Raw genomic sequence first — 20,904 nt, 5'->3', positions numbered from 1 at the left:
TCCAGTCAGACCCTTTTCTGGCCCCAAAATATAGTAATTTTACAAAATCGTTAACATGTAAACTGTTAGTTATTTAATGTACAGGAGAATGCTTCTGCTACATAAACATGGTTTTTTTTTGACAATACAATGCACACAAATTAATCATTCTAATCATTTTCTGTGCTTTATTTTGTAATTCATTCATTTGATTGTATAGCTCAAATTTTGGGCACCATGATTGGTAAATAAAAATTATCTTATCTTATCTTATTTTATCTTATCGGGTACTAGCACCATTAAGTCATGCTAAATTACTGAAATCTTCACAATTTTAGTATTTTAATTAAATTTTAGACGTTTTCGTATAAAACGAAAATGGCCGCATTCGTTTTCATTCTTAATATTGAAATGTAAGTTGTATTTTATGATAATACATAACATATATAAAGGTTGAGGATGAACACGGATGCGGCCACATTCATTTTTGACAAAAAACATCTGAAAAGTGACATTTTTTGGCATATTTGGTAGATTTTTCATATTCAAGCTTGAATCGAATCGTTTTCAATAATTAAATCAGTTAAAATCGTTCCCATAAACTAATTGATTCAAATGAAATAGACACTTTTAAAGTGTTTAAAAAGTTGTCAAAATCTTTCATCAGATGAACCTGAAATTTGAGCCAAAATCGGTCCTTACCGGAACTTCTCCTTTTGCTCAATAAGCTCCACTTGAAGTTTTTTATAAACAGCAAGATGAAGAAAAATCATCTAAAAACGAATAAATATTTAAAACACGTAAAATAGGTTCACACGAAACCTGATAGCAAATTACAGCAAAACCTAAGTTGTAGTTCCGTAGAAAAATACGACGAAAAATGTCATGCATTTGTTAGAAGGTGAATGTGAATATTCGGTTTATGAGTTTATGTTTATGAGTGATGAATCTCGAATTTTGTCACAAAGTATATTTTTCAATGACCATGATGACCAGAAGATTTATAACAAATTTCACGAAACCATTATTTGTAGTTTCCTAGAAAAACGCGACAAATATGCCATATATGGCTGTACTGTTAAGATTATATATGTTTACGGTAAATGATAAGAATTGAATCTGAAATTTCGTCACCAGGAATATCATACTGTCAAGACGCCTTTTAGAAAACAATTATGTGTACATGTAGTTTCCTTGAAATATGCGAACAAAACTTCATGCATATCCATTTATATGTTGTTAGTATATATAAAATACTAATAAACAGGATATTGATGAGTTGTGAAACTGAAACCGCCTCAAACGGAAAATCACTCGGAACACATTTTAGGGAGTTCTCGAGAAAAATTCGCCGGAAATTTAATGGGATGAACAAATACAATGTACGGACTGAGAGGGCTTAACATTATGGTTAAGCCTTTTCTTCGGAAGGGGTTGTATATACATTTGAATATATCACATTTAATACTATTCTGAAATGATCATTCAGATGATATACTGTATCATTACAAATTGATGGAATCGATCTGATTTGGCATATTTACAAATAGTCTACAATTTACAATACTAAACATGTAAAACAATTTACATGCATGACTTGTCTAACATCACAGACTGTGCATTTACTGCAAACAATGCATATTTACAATACAAATCAGTTATTTATATCTATTATAAAAGGTGTCGTATGACATGTATACATATTGTTGATACATACTATTTTGTAATAATGCACTTTGTTTGGAATTTATTGATGTGTGTATAAATGTCGGCTAAAAGTATCCCAATACAGGTATTGTAAATAATTTAAATTTGTATTTTGCTAAATTAATAGATTATTTCTTAAATAAAATTGGTGTCAACCTTAACTATGATCTCGTTTGATTCTATTTAATGCAGACAAAAATTAAATTGCAAATTAACAAACTGTTTCTCCTGTCGATAACGTGTGTGGTCACTGACAGATTTTGTTTTAATTTGCTATATTCCGTCAAAATATCTTTCGTCTGCAGTTTTTCGTCTGAATGACAATTATATGATATGATTATCTAGAAATGTTGCAAATGTCTATTAACTTCACCATTCAAAAAAAAAAAAAAAAAAGTGAATTAATAACGTATCTTTCATTTCCAGGGTACTGAATTAAGCGTTTAAACAAAACTGTCAGTTATGTATTGAAATATTTGCTTCGAAAATAGTATCTTTTCAATCTAATACAGATTAGGTGACAGTTAAGATCATACATTAGCTCGTTTTCCAATAAGCGTAATTCTTCTAACTCCAAATCAAACGAAAAAAGTGTCCAATCTTATATACATTAATTAATATGGTTGACTCGGCTCTGCTCAGCTAATTGACTAACTGCTAGGGAAGCATTTACTAGGCAACTAGTTATTGTATTCTTCTTTTAATCGTGGATTTATGTAATGAGTTCAATATGTATAGGACATTAACAACTTGTGTGGTTAAATACAGTAGTTGAAACTGAAATTTAACAGACTTGTTTAGATGGACTATTAAGATATAGGAAATTGCACTCACTAGGCCATGCAGGTTAGTTATTTTTATGTTTTTATCGTAAATACTCGACGTAATAAAACTTAATTCAAAATTTTGTATATTATACATGATGATGTAAAAGTGGAATCAGAGATCTCCAATTTCCATTAAAGGGCTGAAAACATGAAATAAAAGATTGAGAGGTCTGTAAATGCATATGATGTTAAGGAGGAATTATTTGAAATTTTACACTGAGAGATATTCCATAAAGATTTGCGATAAATAATGGATAATATAAAAAGTTCTTCATATTCAGGCGTTTTAAAGTCATTGGTGGATAATAAATATCGCACTGGGTAAAATTCCATGATAAAAGGTAGATAATACAAAGCATTTCCTGTGAGGTGTTCTATAAAGTCGTTAAATAAAGGGTGAATATTATAAAATGCTGCATATCCACTAACACGAGAAATAAGTATTGGTTAATATAAAACTTTACACTAAGAGGTGTTTCTAAAAATCCTGCGATCAAGGGTGAATTCCAGGTGTTAAACTTTTTAATTGGTTTCCCCGTACCTTACGGAGGAAGATTTGTTCATCCAAGAAAATCTCCCTCCCATCCCCCATCCCCTCCCCCCGAACGTGCACATCGGCAACAATAATGGAATGATAACATTATACTAACTCGGCACTGCAAGATATTCCACTAAGACGTGCGACGAAGGCTTATGATGGATAATACTGAGAGGTTTTCTACAAAATGTATGAGATAAAGGGTGGATAATATAAAACAATGATTGCGAGGTATTTGTGACAAAGTAACTATAATATTATAACCCGGCACATTTGATATAGCCCCAGAAATGTCAATGTATCTGTCTAAAAGCCATAATTGTCTTTTGAAAAAAGTTTTTTATTCATTTTCTATACACTGTAGATATACAAATATAAATGTCAATGTATCTGTCTAAAAGCCATAATTGTCTTTTGAAAAAAGTTTTTTATTCATTTTCTATACACTGTAGATATACAAATATGAGGCCTGGAGTTTCAAAATATGTTGTGTGGTTAGTAGATATTCCAATGAATATTTGATTGTTTACCCCCCCCACCCCCACCCCCCCATTTTCCCGTTGTATATGTGGAAATGATTGCTTTACATTTCTCTCAATGTAAAAACCATCTAATATCGAGTTCCGTGATAATGTAGACTGTTCGATCATCATTAAAAAGGCCTTCTGAAAGATAAATTGAACAAAATAGTGAATGTGGTTCTGAGGCATCAATGATGTCAGGAATGAATCTCTTCCATCGATTTGAAAGACGACGATACCATACATTTATTAGTATCGAAAATGAACATTTAATTGAGCATCAATTCAAATCTTACCTAGATTAATTGATTGGTAACTACTTAAAATATATACTTGAAGCTTTCAACTTTCAACTTTCAACGGTCTATGCTCGGGTACAGAAAGTCAGTTTCGAAAAAGAATGTTGCTTTCATGTACAACTAGCAATATCTTTTCAATGGTATTTAACAAACTTTTAAGATACTTTTCATTTTTTAGTGTATGTTCTTCATTTCGAATCATGAAGAGTCCGCTGGAAAAAATGATATCCCATTTTACTTTGATAATCGGGAGTTTTTTTATTTGAAGATATTTTATAATCATTTCTACATAGTACTTCTTGTGTACACCAAACAATAGAGACAATATAATCACCGTCCGTGTGAATACAATAGAAGTTACAATGAAAACTCAGTACGAGAATTTCTTTTATACTATCTGAATTGAAATGAATTTACATAAGTGTAAAATAGAAGGGTATAAAAAAGAAGAAGTAGTATGATTGCCAATGAGACAACTCCTCACAAGATACTAGAACGACACAGCAATTAACAGTTATAGGTCACAGTACGGCCTTCAACAATAAGCAAAGCCCAAACTGCATAGTCAACTATAAAAGGTCCTTTAAGGTGGTACATAACACTACAGGGAGATAACTCTGTAAAATCAGCTTAACGTCTTTAAAATTACGTTGTGTTGTAAAATGGAATAATAAGCTTTTCAATGATCAAAATTGGTGTTTGTCAAACTGCTATATAACCAGTGTATTTTTTCTGACAAAACGGTTGGTTCAAAATTTTTGAAATTTTTTGTTGTTGTTAAAGGGTCAAAGTAAATACTTTGTCAAAATTTTATGAAAATTAAACGAGCCAAATTTATTTTAGTGAAAGTGTTGGGTACCACCTTAATCATAAATGTAAATCAATTCAAACGAGAAAATCTAACGAGCAGATTAATCAGGATTAATGTACAAAATAAATGTACATACATGTATATATTGTATACGGAATACATCATTAGTAATATCTTCTGTCGTATCGGTTTTTTCAATTAAATATAACTTATATGTTTAATATGTTTTGGAGTATACATGCACGCATTTTTTCTAAGTTATAGGTATAGTTCGTCTTGCGCAATCATTGGATTTTCGAAACTATTTTTTTCTAAACTTACGACCTTTTGCATTATTAGTACAAAATAAAAACTATAGTTATACATGCATAGTATCATTTATATATAACAGATCTACTTACTAATTTTAGATTGTGGAAAATGATTTATGATAGTTTCAAAGAAGCTTCAATACTTCAACAGGATTTTGATTATAATCTTCCCATTCATCATAATCGTATTAGATAACATTGGTCAGGGACATATCAAAACTTAACTCTTGGCACCAAGGCTGTCCTCAATAAACTTATCGTTCAGTAGAATATTTATACAACTTTTAAATTTAGAATTTTATCTACACATAGAACATGTAAGCTATGTCAAAGTAAAGGAACATCCTTTAGAGTTTAAGGTCAGAAAATCGTTAATTCATATTAATATTAATGTTAGACTAAATGACGTAGCAATTGTCCACTATAGGTCACCGGACGGGCATCAACAATGTGCAGCATCCATACCTCATAGCAAAATAATATCGGCTTTCAAATAATAAATGTAAAACAGTTTAAACAAGAAAACCAACTGCCTGGTTTATGTATAAAACAATAAACGAAAACAAACACGATATACATGTATAGCAAAAACGAAAACAAACACGACATTCAACAAAAACAAAAACAAAAACAAACATGATATTTATAGATTATTGCTGGTTATCTCAACGAAATTGATTTTCTCGCTTGAGACGGTCACGGCGAAAGCGAGAAAAGCAATTGAGTTGAGATGACCAATGATAATCTGTTTATCGCTATTTTACCTATGACAACTTTGTCAATTCCATGTCAATTTCATTAGCAACGCCACGTGGCTCCTTAGTTTCTAGCGATAATTTTCTATCTCAAGCGAGTAGCATGATATGAAAAGTTATCACAAAAAAAGATCAAAGGAAAAATACACAAAATAGCGACAAACAATAATAATTGTATTAGACGATTCATTGTTAAGCTCATATGGAAGTGTTATTGTTGAATATTTCATCTCTTGGTTTTGTCCAGTTCGTTGACATCCACCACATTTTACTTTTCCCTGCATAGTTTCTTTTACCGCGTAACTGTACACATCAGCGGAAGAAAGTTGTACAGTGCTTCCGCTTCATGTAAATTGTAAGCTAATTTTCTAGGCGTACATGTAGTTATAAGAAGTGAAAGTAAGTACATCTATCATATTTTTCTTGAGTAATCTCTATAGATAGAACCTATTGACATATTGAGAGCCTAACACAAAATACTATAATGATCAACAGTATCAAGCTAAGAAAGGATTTATTAAAAAAAAAAGTACAAATTACCACGGTCAGTTTTGCCTGCGAGAGTTGGAACCTTAATTTCTATTAAAATATAAAAAAGAAGATGTGGTATGATTGTCACAGTTTGTTATTCATAAACTGAAAAATTGCAATAAACTTGCATGAGTTGAACTGGTATTATATCATAATGATGCATTTTATCATAATGTCAACATACATAATTTTTCTTAAGGTACAAATCTATGGTAGCCAATCTATGTTATGATAACCATCCAAATTTGAAAAGTGAATACAAAAATCATTACGAACTACGTACGGTTTGTGGGTATCAAGTTTTATCGCTATTTTGTGCATTTTTCCTTTAATCTTTTTTTGTGATAATTTTCATATCATGCTCCTCGCTTGAGATGGAAAAATTATCGCTAGAAACTAAGGAGGCCACGTGGCGTTGCTAACGAAATTGACATTGAAATTGTCAACGTCGTCATAGGTAAATTAGCGATAAACAGATTATCATTGGTCATCTCAACTCGATTGCTTTTCTCACTTTCGCTGTACCTGCTAAAGCGAGAAAATCAATCTCGTTGAGATAATCAACGATAATCTATAAGTAACTGATGTTTCTATTACGAATAAAGCAGATTTGTATTTATCTTACTACGTAATTGAACGCTCTTGAAAAAATTGGCAGCAGCCTCTATTCTGCATCGCAATGAAACAGAAACCAGTTAACCATGCAAAAGTAAAATGAAATGATTACGCTCGTTGCTACCATGTAACAATAGATCGATTGAAAACGATGATAGTATTTTCAATTAAGATAGGATTTAAGCTAACGTATTAAAATGTCAGAAAACATAGAAGAATGCGGTAATGAGTGTTTTTTGAAGCTTTTAAAGAAAATCTTATGTATGATATTCCTTAGAGGAATTCTTTGTATAGAAACAGTGATGCCTCTAAGCTAAGAAAAGCGTAACAACTGATATTTGAAATTATTTTGCTACTAATTAAACGGTCATTGATATTTACATTTATTTGGATTTTAAAGGAATCTTAACATTTTATCCTTTTTTTAATTGTCGTAAACATGTTATCTGTTATTCAGAAAATATATTTGCTGTTAGCTGTTATTGTCTTATTCCTTGTTAGTTGTTATAGGATTATTAATTTTATTATTATCTGTTATTGTGAGATTGTAATTGCTGTTAACTGTTATTGAAAATTGGAATGCTAGCATTAAGTAAAAATTGAAGAAAACTGAACATTGCGACTTAGATTGAAAGTTGTTTCTTTGGCTCTCATATCACATCTTCTTTTCTATTGGGGTCTTTCCACTGGTGATATGAAGGATTCCAGTAACATACACCCTCTCAAAAATGAAACTCCTCTTCAAAATGAAAATAAGTTAGCATTTTAAAAATTGGGTATCTTTTTATCTGAAAAGTTAAATCCCAAACATTTGAAAACACCAAACGTGTAAACTCGTGTTGAATTAGTGGGTGAACAGTCGTACAAAACACATGTTAAATGAAGTCAGAATAAAAGACTCGTACCTTTATTTTTGTATCATAGCCCTATACAACTCATGTAAAAGCTCACACTTAGGAGCCCCTAGGCGATAACTATATACATATAGTTGTATATATATATAACCATGCAACCGTTATATTAGTATTATATATAACAACAAACCAGTGTATACTCTGGGACTATTATCATATTAGTAAAATAGTCCCAAGTGTACTGATTTGTATCACCACACTATAATAGTTATTACGGTGCGGTTGAATTTCCTGTCATCTATTCATCATCCACGCACGAATTTGTATCAGAAACAAATATATCTCTGTACATTTACCTCAGTTTCAGGTATAAATGCATATAGATGTGATCTGTTTCTGTGACATGTGCATTTGACCATCCACAAGAACTTGTGGTCATCCGATGTTCAGTACTTCAGTACTTTGATTATAGTGGTGTTATCGATATAAATTATTACTGTTAATATTGAATGGTGATGTTCACCAGTCATTAAATTTCTAAAAAGCTGTATATTAAAAATTGTGACTAAAACTTTTCTTTTTACCGTATCATGAGTTACAAAAATTATTTCTATAGTCTCATATCAATTCGGATCACAACAAAAATTACTGAGAGTTAAAAAAGTTTACACTAAATACTTATTTACTAATTTCAATTTTAAAAAAGTTTACCCTATGGATTTCACCCCGCCATATTATGTATGTATATGTCGTGTACAAGTTGCAATTTTGTACAGGTTATAACATGTACAAAAATATTGTACATGTTATAACTTGTATGATGCAAAAATACAAGTTATAACATGTACAAAAGTACCTCATACATGTTATAACCTGTACAAAATATTGCTTAAAAATGGTTTTAACTTGTACAAAATTTAAAATAAATCTTAAAGAAGTATAATATACATTTAAATTCACCAATGCACAAAGAACAACAACAAATAGGCCATAACGTGTCTTTTTCTGTAAAGGACAATGATCACAAAGTTTCAGAAATATAGGTTTCATGAATAATGTTGGCAAAATGTGTTTTCATGTAATTGTGTGTTTTATGATAATGCAGTCCATCATGATTTAAATAAGTGTGAAACTAATTACTAAAAGCTTGCATTTCCTCAATGACAAGTACATTAGATACTAGTTTCTAAATTCTTCGAAAAATTCTTTTTATAGCATGCAAAGACAAAAACAATGTCTTATATGCTTACTCTGTAAAAGCAAGAGAGAGCTGAACTAGTTTTCATTAGACCACGTTTCATTATCAATATCTTTGGATCTACTCTTCAATATTTTTGGCCTCCAACATGACTTATGTAAATTTATAACTCACTTTTTGTTTATTAACTTTAAAATCATTGCATGAGGCGAATGTCATTTTGATGTTTTAATTATATATCCTCTACTTTGAAGCATTTATTTGTAGCCTTTGGATGTACTCTGCTCAATTGGCGGGTTGTTGTCGTTAGACACATACCCTATTTCCATTCCCAATTTTTTTTGTAGACACATCTGTCCTGGCTATCCTCTTATGTCTTTTAGTGTCAACTAGAATGAAAGTATTTTACTATTGCCTTCAAAATGGACACTCACAATTATAATTCATCAAATAAAGATATGTCCAAAGATAGTCGTAAGAGGATCATAAGACATGTCTATATCTTATGACAGGTCTTAGGAATGCTTCATAATACCGACTCCTGGACATTAACTGAATCAAAAAAGAACAAAACACACTAACATGAAGGATTAATAAAAAAATTATGAAAATGTTATTGAGGTCAATATCATCTGTTGCGATAATAGAAAAATATTCTTATTTTTCGATTTTGTACAAGTTAAAACCATTTTTAAGCAATATTTTGTACAGGTTATAACATGTATGAGGTACTTTTGTACATGTTATAACTTGTATTTTTGCATCATACAAGTTATAACATGTACAATATTTTTGTACATGTTATAACCTGTACAAAATCGCAACTTGTACACGACATATATATATGTGCCTTTCCCAAGTTAGGAGCCTGTAGTTCAGTGGTTGTCGTTTGCTTATGTGTTACATTTAAGTTAGTGTTCATTTATTGTTTTTATTTAAAAAAAAATATATAAATACGGCCGTTAGTTTTCTTGTTTGAATTGTTTTCCATGGTCATTGGTCTTTAATAGCTGACTATGCACTATAGGCTTTGCTCATTGTTAAAGGCCGTGCGATGACCTATAGTCGTTAATTTCCGTGTCATTTTGGTCTCTTGTGGTGAACTGTCTCATTGGCAATCATACCACATCTTCTTTTTTATATTTATACATTATCGATCGAAAAATGTCAAGTGTAGTTTGGGAATCCTTTGCTCGTGATACGGGCCGCCGAATGGGACTCTTGTGGTTTTGTACAAAATTCAATTCTGTCATAACAAAATCATTTTTGTCTTACAAAACTATGTGCTACAGACTTGTTTTGTGAGAACTCCAATTTTGTGATGACAAAATTCATTTGTGTAGACAAAATTCATTTTTGTCATGACAAAATTCATTTTTGTGATGACAAAATTCATTTTTGTAGACAAAATTCATATTTATCATGACAAAAGTCAATTTTGTCTTAAAGGTATACAAATATAAACATATTTGCATACAAAATTGACTTTTGTTACCTGATATGGAAATTAAATCACAAAAGTCAATTGTGTACGGTAAGATTCAATTTTGTGAGACAAAATTGACTTTTGTGAGACAAAATTGACTTTTGTGAGACAAAATTGACTTTTGTGAGACAAAATTGACTTTTGTGAGACAAAATTGACTTTTGTGAGACAAAATTCAATTTTGTGAGACAAAATTAAATTTTGTCATTTTTGTTGAGACAAAATTCAATTTTGTCATTTTTGTTGAGACAAAATTCAATTTTGTCATTTTTGTTGAGACAAAAGTCAATTTTGTTAATTTTGTTGAGACAAAAGTCAATTTTGTAAATTTTGTTGAGACAAAAGTCAATTTTGTTAATTTTGTTGAGACAAAAGTCAATTTTGTCAATTTTGTTGAGACAAAAGTCAATTTTGTGACGACAAAATTCATTTTTGTGATGACAAAATTCAATTTTGTAAGAACAAAATTGACTTTTATGAGACAAAAGTGACTTTCGTGAGACAAAATTGACTTTCGTGAGACAAAAATCAATTTTGTTGAGACAAAATTCAATTTTGTTAATTTTGTTGAGACAAAATTCAATTTTGTTAATTTTTTTGAGACAAAATTCAATTTTGTTAATTTTGTTGAGACAAAATTCAATTTTGTCAATTTTGTTGAGACAAAATTCAATTTTGTCAATTTTGTTGAGACAAAATTCAATTTTGTTAATTTTGTTGAGACAAAAGTCAATTTTGTCAATTTTGTCTCACAAAAGTCATTTTGTGTAACAAAAGTCAATTTTGTGTAACAAAAGTCAATTTTGTGTAACAAAAGTCAATTTTGTGTAACAAAAGTAATTTTTGTGTAACAAAAGTCAATTTTGTGTAACAAAAGTCAATTTTGTGTAACAAAAGTCAATTTTGTGTAACAAAAGTCAATTTTGTGTAACAAAAGTCGATTTTGTATGCAAATTAGTTCACAGAAACCAAACTAAACTAATTTAAATACAAAATTGACTTTTGTCGCTCAATTTTCAAATTAGGTAACAAAAGTCAAGTCTGTGTAACAAAAATGAATTTTGTCATGACAAAAGTGACTTTTGTCCGCTGATAGATAATTTTGTATGACAAAATTTCAAATTTGTAGTATGATACAAATTTTGTTAAACTGAACTCATTTTTGTTGAACAAAAGTCACTTTTGTCCGTACAAAATTGAATTTTGAGTACAAAACCACAAGAGTTCCCATTCGGCGCCCCGTACGTGATCCTATACAGAAATAGTCAGATATAAAACTTCGTATTTAGGAAGGATCCAGGGCTTTGTAAAAATATACTTTAGTTTTGTTTTGTTAATGTATAAACTCATTAAAAGTGGAATAAGCTCCAAATTTGTTACTATTGTAAAATCTGTCTATTCTTCTGTTAAAATGCGTGTTAGATCTGGTGGTATTTTATCCGATTCGTTCGATAATTTAATGGGAGTAAAACAAGGGGAGCCCTTGTCGCCTCTTTTGTTTTTATTCTTCATCAATGACTTGATTGAGGACATTCATATTGATATGCGGGATGATGCCGTTACTGTGAATAATATTCTTATATATCTTATTCTTTTTGCGGATGACACTGTGTTGTTTGGAAAATCACCAGAATTATTGCAAGAACTTTTAGATAAATTATTGAAATACTGTCATAAGTGGAACATTGAAGTTAATATTGAAAAAACAAAAGTTATAGTATTTAGAATTGGATGGCAACCAGTAAGTGCCAGATTCTTCTACGACAATAAAGAGCTAGAAATTGTAAATTCCTGTATATATCTTGGCATGATGTTTTATTTTAATGGAAAATTCTTACAGACTCAGAAACGTGTGTCTCAACAGGGATCACGAGCTCTATCGTCATTGTTAAACTCAGTGAAAGATTTGTTCTTGTCAAAGAAGAAACAACTTGATCTATTTGACAGTATGGTGGCCTCTGTTCTTAATTACGCTTCGGAAATATGGGGTTTCAATCGAGGTAAAGATGTTGAGATTATTCACAATCGTTTCTGTCGATATATTTTAAAAGTTGGCAAATCTGTCCGAAATTATTTTTTATATGGAGAATTGGGCCATTTTCCTATGTACATTATGAGAAAATTTAGAATTTTGAAATATTGGTTGAATATCTTATCTAACAAAACACCTATTGTTTATGATGTTTATAAATTGTTACTTGATGATGCCAATAATGGCAAAAAAAACTGGGCTTCTAATGTACGTGACTTACTATTTGATAGTGGTCTCAATTATATATGGTATCAACAATCTGAAATACATTACTACTGAATTTTTTTATGTAATTAAAAATAGAATTATAGATCAGTATATACAAAGCTGGTTATCATATGTAGAAAAGAGCGAAAAACTTAGTATTTATAAGGATATAAAGTTAGAATTTAGGTTTGAGGATTATTTAGATTTTTGTTATAATTCACACTTTTTAACTAAATTGCGAAGTGGTACATTTAAACTGAATATTGAAACAGGAAGATATACTGGCATGGCTAGAGAATTACGTTTATGTAAATGTTGTAATATGCAGTATGTTGAAAACGAATACCACTTTTTACTAGTATGCCCTGCCTATAGATCAATTAGGCCTATATATTTGCCAAAATTCTATTGTTCTTGGCCAATTTGAAACCTTACTAAATTACAGTATCTATTTAAATCAAAGTCTGTTTTACATATTAAAAAATTGTGTAACTACATAAAATCTGCGTGGTCAATCAGATCACATTTTGTTACTTAATGTTATTTGCTTTCTTGTAATGATTTATATGTATTGTTCTCTGCTGTTTATCATTTGTCATGTTGTAAATATGTTTTTCGTTGCTATAGCATATATATGCTTTTTGCAATAAAGTATTCATTCATTTTGTTTGAATTTTTAAAATTAAAGGATATAGTTTCGGTTAATCAAAGTTCTAATTGTCTGTACTAAAATATATAAAGGATTCTATATTTAAATGTCTGGATGTAAGAAGAAATATGAATTCCGAATCATACTTACATTGTAACTGCGATTCTATTGTAATTTAATTGCTGTGATCCTGGTCGGAATAAGATTTACACCTTTAATCATTTTCACCAGTAAGAGATAATTTTAAAGTAATATCTTTGTATATGAAAATAGGAACTTTTAATATTTCTGCGAAATGTGGAAACGTTTTACTTAATAAAGTGATATGTGTTTGGTGCACATATATGTGAATGTATTATTTTTTCAAGTCACATATAATTGTATTCACGTCGCCAGAGTCCTCGGGTGGGGGATCCACTCTTCATGCCTTAGAGTGGATTTCTGATCCACTCTTTCAGCAAAAGAGTGGATTTGTGGCAGGTTTTTCTCTCCACCTTTGCTATTCTTTGTCATTTATTCAATTGAGTCAAACATGATATTAGTTGATGTAATTTCGTAGTAATTATGTATTATCATTTCATATTAAATATGAACTTTTATGTCAAATGTTTTATTTGCAAAATGTATTTTTTGCATTTTATGATTTTGAATAAATGACCTTATGTATTATTATTTCATATTAAATATGAACTTTTATGTCAAATGTTTTATTTGCAAAATGTATTTTTTGCATTTTATGATTTTGAATAAATGACCTTTTTTCGTCAGTTAAGTTTTTATATCATATAGCAAATCAAGCTCAGACTCTGGCTTGTGTATACGTAGTATGTTTATGGTATCTAGCTGTCTGTCTTAAAACCAGTTTTATTTGCTAATTGAAAATTAAGCGGAATAAAATAATTTAAGTCAAGATTCAAGATTTCAAGATTCTTTATTTCTTATAAAACCAAGTAAATGGTACAAAGAAAGATATTTTTACATACAATAACATACAGATTTTGCGCATGACAAGTTTGCACAAAAACGAGCAACAAGAATGAGAGATTGTTGATCAACCTGGAGAACATACTTCTATATTGATAATTCTAATTAATTTACACAAATTTTTCAATACACGAATATTTTTTGAAATAAATAAACTGCCGAATTTCGAAACATTTACTCGGCTTATATGGTAAGGTTTAAGAAAAGCTCTTCTACTTACTGTTAGAGCTGTACAGTTTAAAATATAGTGAAATTCATCACCTATTTCATGAGAATTACAAAGTACACAGTACCTTTCCTGTCTAATAATTCTACGCCATCTACCGGTTTCTATAGGTAACCGGTGATTTCCAGTTCTAAACCTACATAGCGTTATTTTATCTTTATAAGGTAATAAATCTAAATATTCTTCAAATTCAAAGTTTTCTTTAAATAGTTTGTAACATAATGTTTTTGGAGAATTCTCCATTTCTGATTTCCAAGTCTGCTGAAATTGGTCAAACATTCTTTGTTTAATGCTTAACTTTAACCATTTTGGATTAAAACTATAGTTACCCTGATTTAACCAAATATTTGAAAATCCATATTTATTTAAGATATTTTTTATACAAAACAACCATTCGAAAGTAAATCCACCATCTACGTTAAGTTTATAAATATATCTATATAGAATATTTGTCATTTTACTATCAGAACTGTTTACAATATTAGACCAAAAAGATACCATACGGTGTTCCACATATACTGACATAGGATAAGCACCTAGCTCTCCATATACCATAAAGCTTGGGGTTGATTTTTTCAAGTTTAACAAAAGTTTACAAAACTTCAAATGCACTCTTTCTATTTCATCAGTATTACTAAATCCCCAAATTTCACAACCATATAGCAATATAGGCCTTACAATTTTTTCAAAAAGATCGTACTGACATTTAACTGTCAGGTTATGTAAGCGGCCTTTTTTTAGAACTTCATACATAGCTTTGGTGGCTTTACTAATGAGTTGATTTTTAGCACTTTTAAAACTACCCGTTTTGGAAAAAATAATGCCTAAATATGAAATATCCTTGACAATTTCTAAATCATTACCTGCAAGAGTAAAATTTAATTTGCTTGTCAATCTACCATTACCAAAATTAACAATTTTTGTTTTGGTTGGATTAACTTTCAGTTTCCATATATCACAGTATTCATAAAATGTATTTAGCTGTTGTTGAAGATCTTGTGCAGTTTCAGAAAATAAAACAGTATCATCTGCATAAAGTAATACATAAAGTTTCAAGTAAATATTAAGTTGTTCTTCTATTTCATGTGTCACTGTGTTTAGACCTATTACATCATATCTATAAAAAAAAATCTTCCAAGTCATTCAGATATAAAGAAAAAAGAAAAGGAGATAAATTTTCTCCTTGTCTAACACCTATATTACATGGAAAGTATTCGGTAGTATCACCATTAAATGAAATACGAGATTTAATACTACTATACATATTAAAAATTACATTATACATTTTACCATTTATATCATTTAATAGTAATTTTGCCACAGGCCATTTCTCCAAACGGTATCAAAAGCTTTAGCAAAATCGATAAAAGCACAAAAAAGTTTCCTCTTTTTGTTTTTCATCGTCTGAATGAGAGAATCTAAAATAAACAAATTATCAATAGTGGAGTATCCTTTCCGGAAGCCTCCTTGGTTTTCGCATATTAAGCTATATTCTTTCGAATATTTATTTAATCTGTTATTTAATACAGATGTGAAAAGTTTCCCAAAGCAGCTTATTATGTTGATAGGTCTAAAATTCTAAAGTCAGCAGAGAAGATAATTCTGTTTAATTGGTTATTACTAACCGACTTAAATAAAAGAGTGAGCTATTATTACTTTAGAACATACTCACCCCTTCTCGTCCAATGAAAAGTCATTTTTTTCACCCTCTAATTTTCATAGTACATGGTTTTCCATGCACTATGAAATGCTATACATGAATGACTTTTCATTGTCAGTTAATTATGAAAGTGAACTCTTAATAACTGCACTAATGAAGTGTACAATCACCTGAGGCATTTTCCCTTGGAAAAGAGCCTACTGATTAAAGATGAAAGAGCAAAGATTAAAACAAATTATTTTGAATTTTGCAAATTTTCATAAATGTTCTAATGATACACATATATAGAATAAACAAAAACAATGGGGGTAAGGATGTAGGTAAAATAATATTTATTTATTATAAACCGGGCATTTGAGGGATGTTTTTTTCTTTCAAGAAAACAATTTCAAACTGTTGATATATAAAGCAAAGGATTTTTACGGAGAAACACAATACATATAAAGTTATCAATAAAAAAGTAAGCATTTAACGTTGAATGGTCTGAATTTAAATGCTTATACAGAGTTTTATATTTATAAAAAAAATCAAATTTCAAAAAGGGTATTTATATAACATTGTGTTCCTTTTTAAAATAAAAAAATCTCAAGATATATTAGTATTAAATTTTACCTGAAGCAGAAGAAAACAATTTATCCATTCGGTCCTCACAAACTATGTCAGTGCTATTTCATTCCATCCATTTAAATGATGAGTACCTATGTGTTGGTTCATTATAAAATGTGAACTCTTTTTAAGGTTTGAATATTACAATGGGAAAGGCTAATTTTGTAAGGTCACTCGAAAGTGTGAATATGTTCTAAATTGGTCACACAATACTTGGTCATATTTTATGAAGATTTAAGCCCTCGGCTTCGCCTTGGGCTTAAATCTTCATAAAACATGACCAAGTATTGTCTAACCTATAAGTAAATGAATAATGTCTCTAGTCTGGTCAAAGGATCAGAGTGTCCTACTTAATTAAACGATAAATTGGTGAAATTAGATAACTTGTTTTCACGTGCCGAGAAATTTCTATTATGACCAATGCATGATTGGATATCATCTTTCTTATTGGTCAATGGCCTTGCGGGTCAGCACGAGTTCACGTGTAAGTGCATTGTGGTCACTTCCTTTTATCATCAGCATTTGATGTGTTAACTTGTGATTTTTATCAAACAATTTGTTCAAAATTCCCACCCACATACCGCCTTTTATATTATCTTTTGAAGTAGATATGTATATATGTTTATTTATGGGGCAGGTTTTTCTCCCCACCTTTGCTATTCTTTGTCATTTATTCAATTGAGTCAAACATGATATTAGTTGATGTAATTTCGTAGTAATTATGTATTATCATTTCATATTAAATATGAACTTTTATGTCAAATGTTTTATTTGCAAAATGTATTTTTTGCATTTTATGATTTTGAATAAATGACCTTATGTATTATTATTTCATATTAAATATGAACTTTTATGTCAAATGTTTTATTTGCAAAATGTATTTTTTGCATTTTATGATTTTGAATAAATGACCTTTTTTCGTCAGTTTAGTTTTTATATCATATAGCAAATCAAGCTCAGACTCTGGCTTGTGTATACGTAGTATGTTTATGGCATCTAGCTGTCTGTCTTAAATATATTTTCTGAACATCTAAGTTTATTAACACACGGGGAATATATAAAAAAACCATTGAAATCTACAATCTTTAAAATTTTACATCGATTAATTTTATTAACATTTGAAAATCGTTGTGTTAGAAAATGACTTTTTTATTGCTCTCCTTTTGTTTTACTGTCAGGAATGTGGCATTTACCTATAATATTAGATTCACTATCAAACGAGAAATATCAAGAACTCATTATAATTTACCTGGAATAAAACATAAATCGTGATGCGAATAACAATAAACACAGCATCTCTGTATACATGATATAGCAACATCCGGGAATCCTTTTTACTTTATACTAGTAGTATGCGTCTTGTTTTCAAAACGATTAAGGCGTTTTATTTTTTACTTAAGTCTGCTAGGATTTGAAAGTTTTCACGTTAAATTGCGTAGGCTATTTAAAGGTTTCTTTATAATTTTGATAAAACTATATGCTGTTCATTTGATACAGAGGATTGTCCGCGTGGTACTACACGACTGGAAAACGTGTTCTATTGCAATTTTGATGACAATATTTCATACATGATATTAATTTCCGTCTTAATTTGTCATGAGATAATTCCACTACAACGAGTTTAAAGAAATGATCTGCCTGACAAAGATCATCGAATATGTCATGATAAAACATTGACTCTGATGGCTTCTGCCAAATAAGGATAAAAACCTCGTTAACGACATATTTAAACGACATTTTGCTGATAGCAATTCGTAGTTTGTTATTTTCCTTGCCGCTCTCCATTTTACTAATAGCTTACATGCCGATGCTTCGATATGAAATATAATTACGGTAATTACAGTATTTTGACGTTATATTTCATATATTTATCTTGCAGAGCCAGATAATTATTCAGATGGAAGTTGTTATTCACAGACAAGACGTTTTGACAGATTTTCAACTCGCACACTTCCGGTGAGACGGAAACGATACCACTCCTTTGACAAATCTTATGTCCATAATGATAAATTCCCAGGGCAAAACTCGATTTATCCACATGAGCCTTGCTGTTATAACAGATCTCCATCAAAACGCAAAAGAGATCTTTTTTTGAAGCGGCGGTCATTATCTTCAAGTTCTTTACCAACAAGAGTCGCAAGCGCACCATGTGAATTAAGCAGCATGGCAGAATGTGATGAAAACGAGACTGACGTTGATTTGTTCGAAACGGACCACAAACATAGTGATAGTACATGTAGTAGTAGTCGTCATTCATCCATTGATAGTTGTTATAGTGAACTGTCGAGCTTGCCTGACAGACGGCGATCATCGTGTAACAGTTGTTGTTCAGGTATTGATGGAGGAATATATAGTGTTTTTGATATTGTCGGAGAAAGTTTCGAGGCAAGATTCCCATGGCAAAGGGATGTTGCTACACAATGTAATATAGTGATCGACTGTAATAGAGACAATTCCTATTCACGTAGGTGTTCAGGACAAAACTTACTTGATTCACCTACATCCCAACAACTACTAAGGCGTAAAAAGTTAGGTCAAAGACCTCATTCAATAGGTTGTGTTGAAAACGAACTTTATGACGAGGAGTTGTTACGGGTACGGTTTGAACATTCACAACAACCGAGAAAGTCGGATTCGTGTTTACAAGTATCACCTAGAAGTCAGCGTCGACGCTCATCCCCGTTTTATCTAGATGACTTTGGGTCTGGTTCAGTTTCAGATCTGGGATCAATTTCAGAAATCCCCGATTTTGAAAGGTAAGTTTTGTTTTTTTAAAACAGGTTTAAAAAAATTTCTAGCAACGTTTTTCTTTAAATTTTCTCGCTTGTTGATATGGAAAGTTAAAAGCTTATTAAAATATTCATACACTTTGCAAGACAATGTTAATGTCTTCATCCTTCTAACAAGCAGTAAATATATAAAATGTATACAAAAGAGGTAGAAGATACTAAGGGCACATTCAAAATTCACGAGTCTGAAGAAACTGACAAAGTCATGGCATAAAACGATAAAGAGGAGCGAAAGATACCAGAGGGACAGTCAAACTGATAAATCGAAAATACGAAAGACAACGCCATGGCTAGAAATGAAAAAGACAAAACAAAATAGTACACATGACCCAACATAGAAAACCAAAGACTAAGCAACACGAACCCCACCAAAAACAGGTGTTTCGGAAGGGTAAGTAGATCCTGCTCCACATCTGGCACTCATCGTGTTACTAACCCAGTAAATAGTCTAATTCGGTAGGTCACATTCATTAAAGGGAAGGGATTGTAGTTACGACGTAAGAAACATATCCGATATCATCTATTATTTATTATATCGGATGAGACGACAGACAATACATAAAAAGCAGAAACAAAACCTTAACGTTTACCGCCTAATTATTATGAAATACTAAGTCTACGTATTGTACTGACGTTTATAGAATAAAAGATGGGGTGTGGGTGCCAAATGAGACAACTCTCCATCCAAGTCACAATTTGTAAAAATAAACCTTTATAGGTCAAAGTCAAAGTACGGTCTTCAAAAATGACTAGTGTGAAATCATTCAAACAGGTAAACCGACGGTCTAGTCTATATATATATAAAAGAGAAGCACTTAGGGACCGAATCAACAAACGAAAACCACTTAACATAGGGTTCCTGGCTTTTGACATTTGGAAACACATGCAGCGGGTCTAACTGTTAAATAAAAGCAACAGTAGTGGACCGCTGTTCAAAACTCATAAATCCATGAGAAATAAAAACAAAATCGGGGTAAAAAATTAAAACTGAGAGAAACGCATTAGGTATAAGAGGAGAACAACGACACAACATTAAAATATAACACACACAGAAACGGACTAAGCATGAGACAATATCCTCTGAAAATAACAAATATAACATCAAAACCAAATACATGAATTTGGGATAGATAAGTACCGTGACACGTCTGATAGTAATGTGAATTCACACTTAAAAAAAGAGAAATCATACGACACAACGGAAACACAAAGTTAAAATCTATTCCTGACTTGGTACAGGACATTTTTAAAGGAAAAAATGGTGGATTGAACCTGGTTTTGTGGCATGCCAAACCTCCCTCTTTTATGGCCATGTGAAA

General features: G+C 30.7%; 1 protein-coding gene across 2 annotated transcripts in view; it reads left to right on the top strand.

The window, feature by feature from the left end:
- Positions 1-20,904, top strand: part of LOC134717663 (pleckstrin homology domain-containing family G member 7-like) — a 109,413-nt gene that overhangs the window by 33,417 nt on the left and 55,092 nt on the right. For both annotated transcript variants that reach the window (XM_063580163.1, XM_063580168.1), the window contains exon 2: positions 18,676-19,552. In XM_063580163.1, coding sequence (XP_063436233.1) covers positions 18,676-19,552 — 877 coding nt within the window. The remainder of the gene's footprint in view (positions 1-18,675; positions 19,553-20,904) is intronic.

This window comes from Mytilus trossulus, chromosome 1, assembly GCF_036588685.1.
Source record: "Mytilus trossulus isolate FHL-02 chromosome 1, PNRI_Mtr1.1.1.hap1, whole genome shotgun sequence".
Lineage (NCBI taxonomy): Eukaryota > Metazoa > Mollusca > Bivalvia > Mytilida > Mytilidae > Mytilus > Mytilus trossulus.
This window is presented reverse-complemented; position numbering and strand designations above follow the sequence as displayed.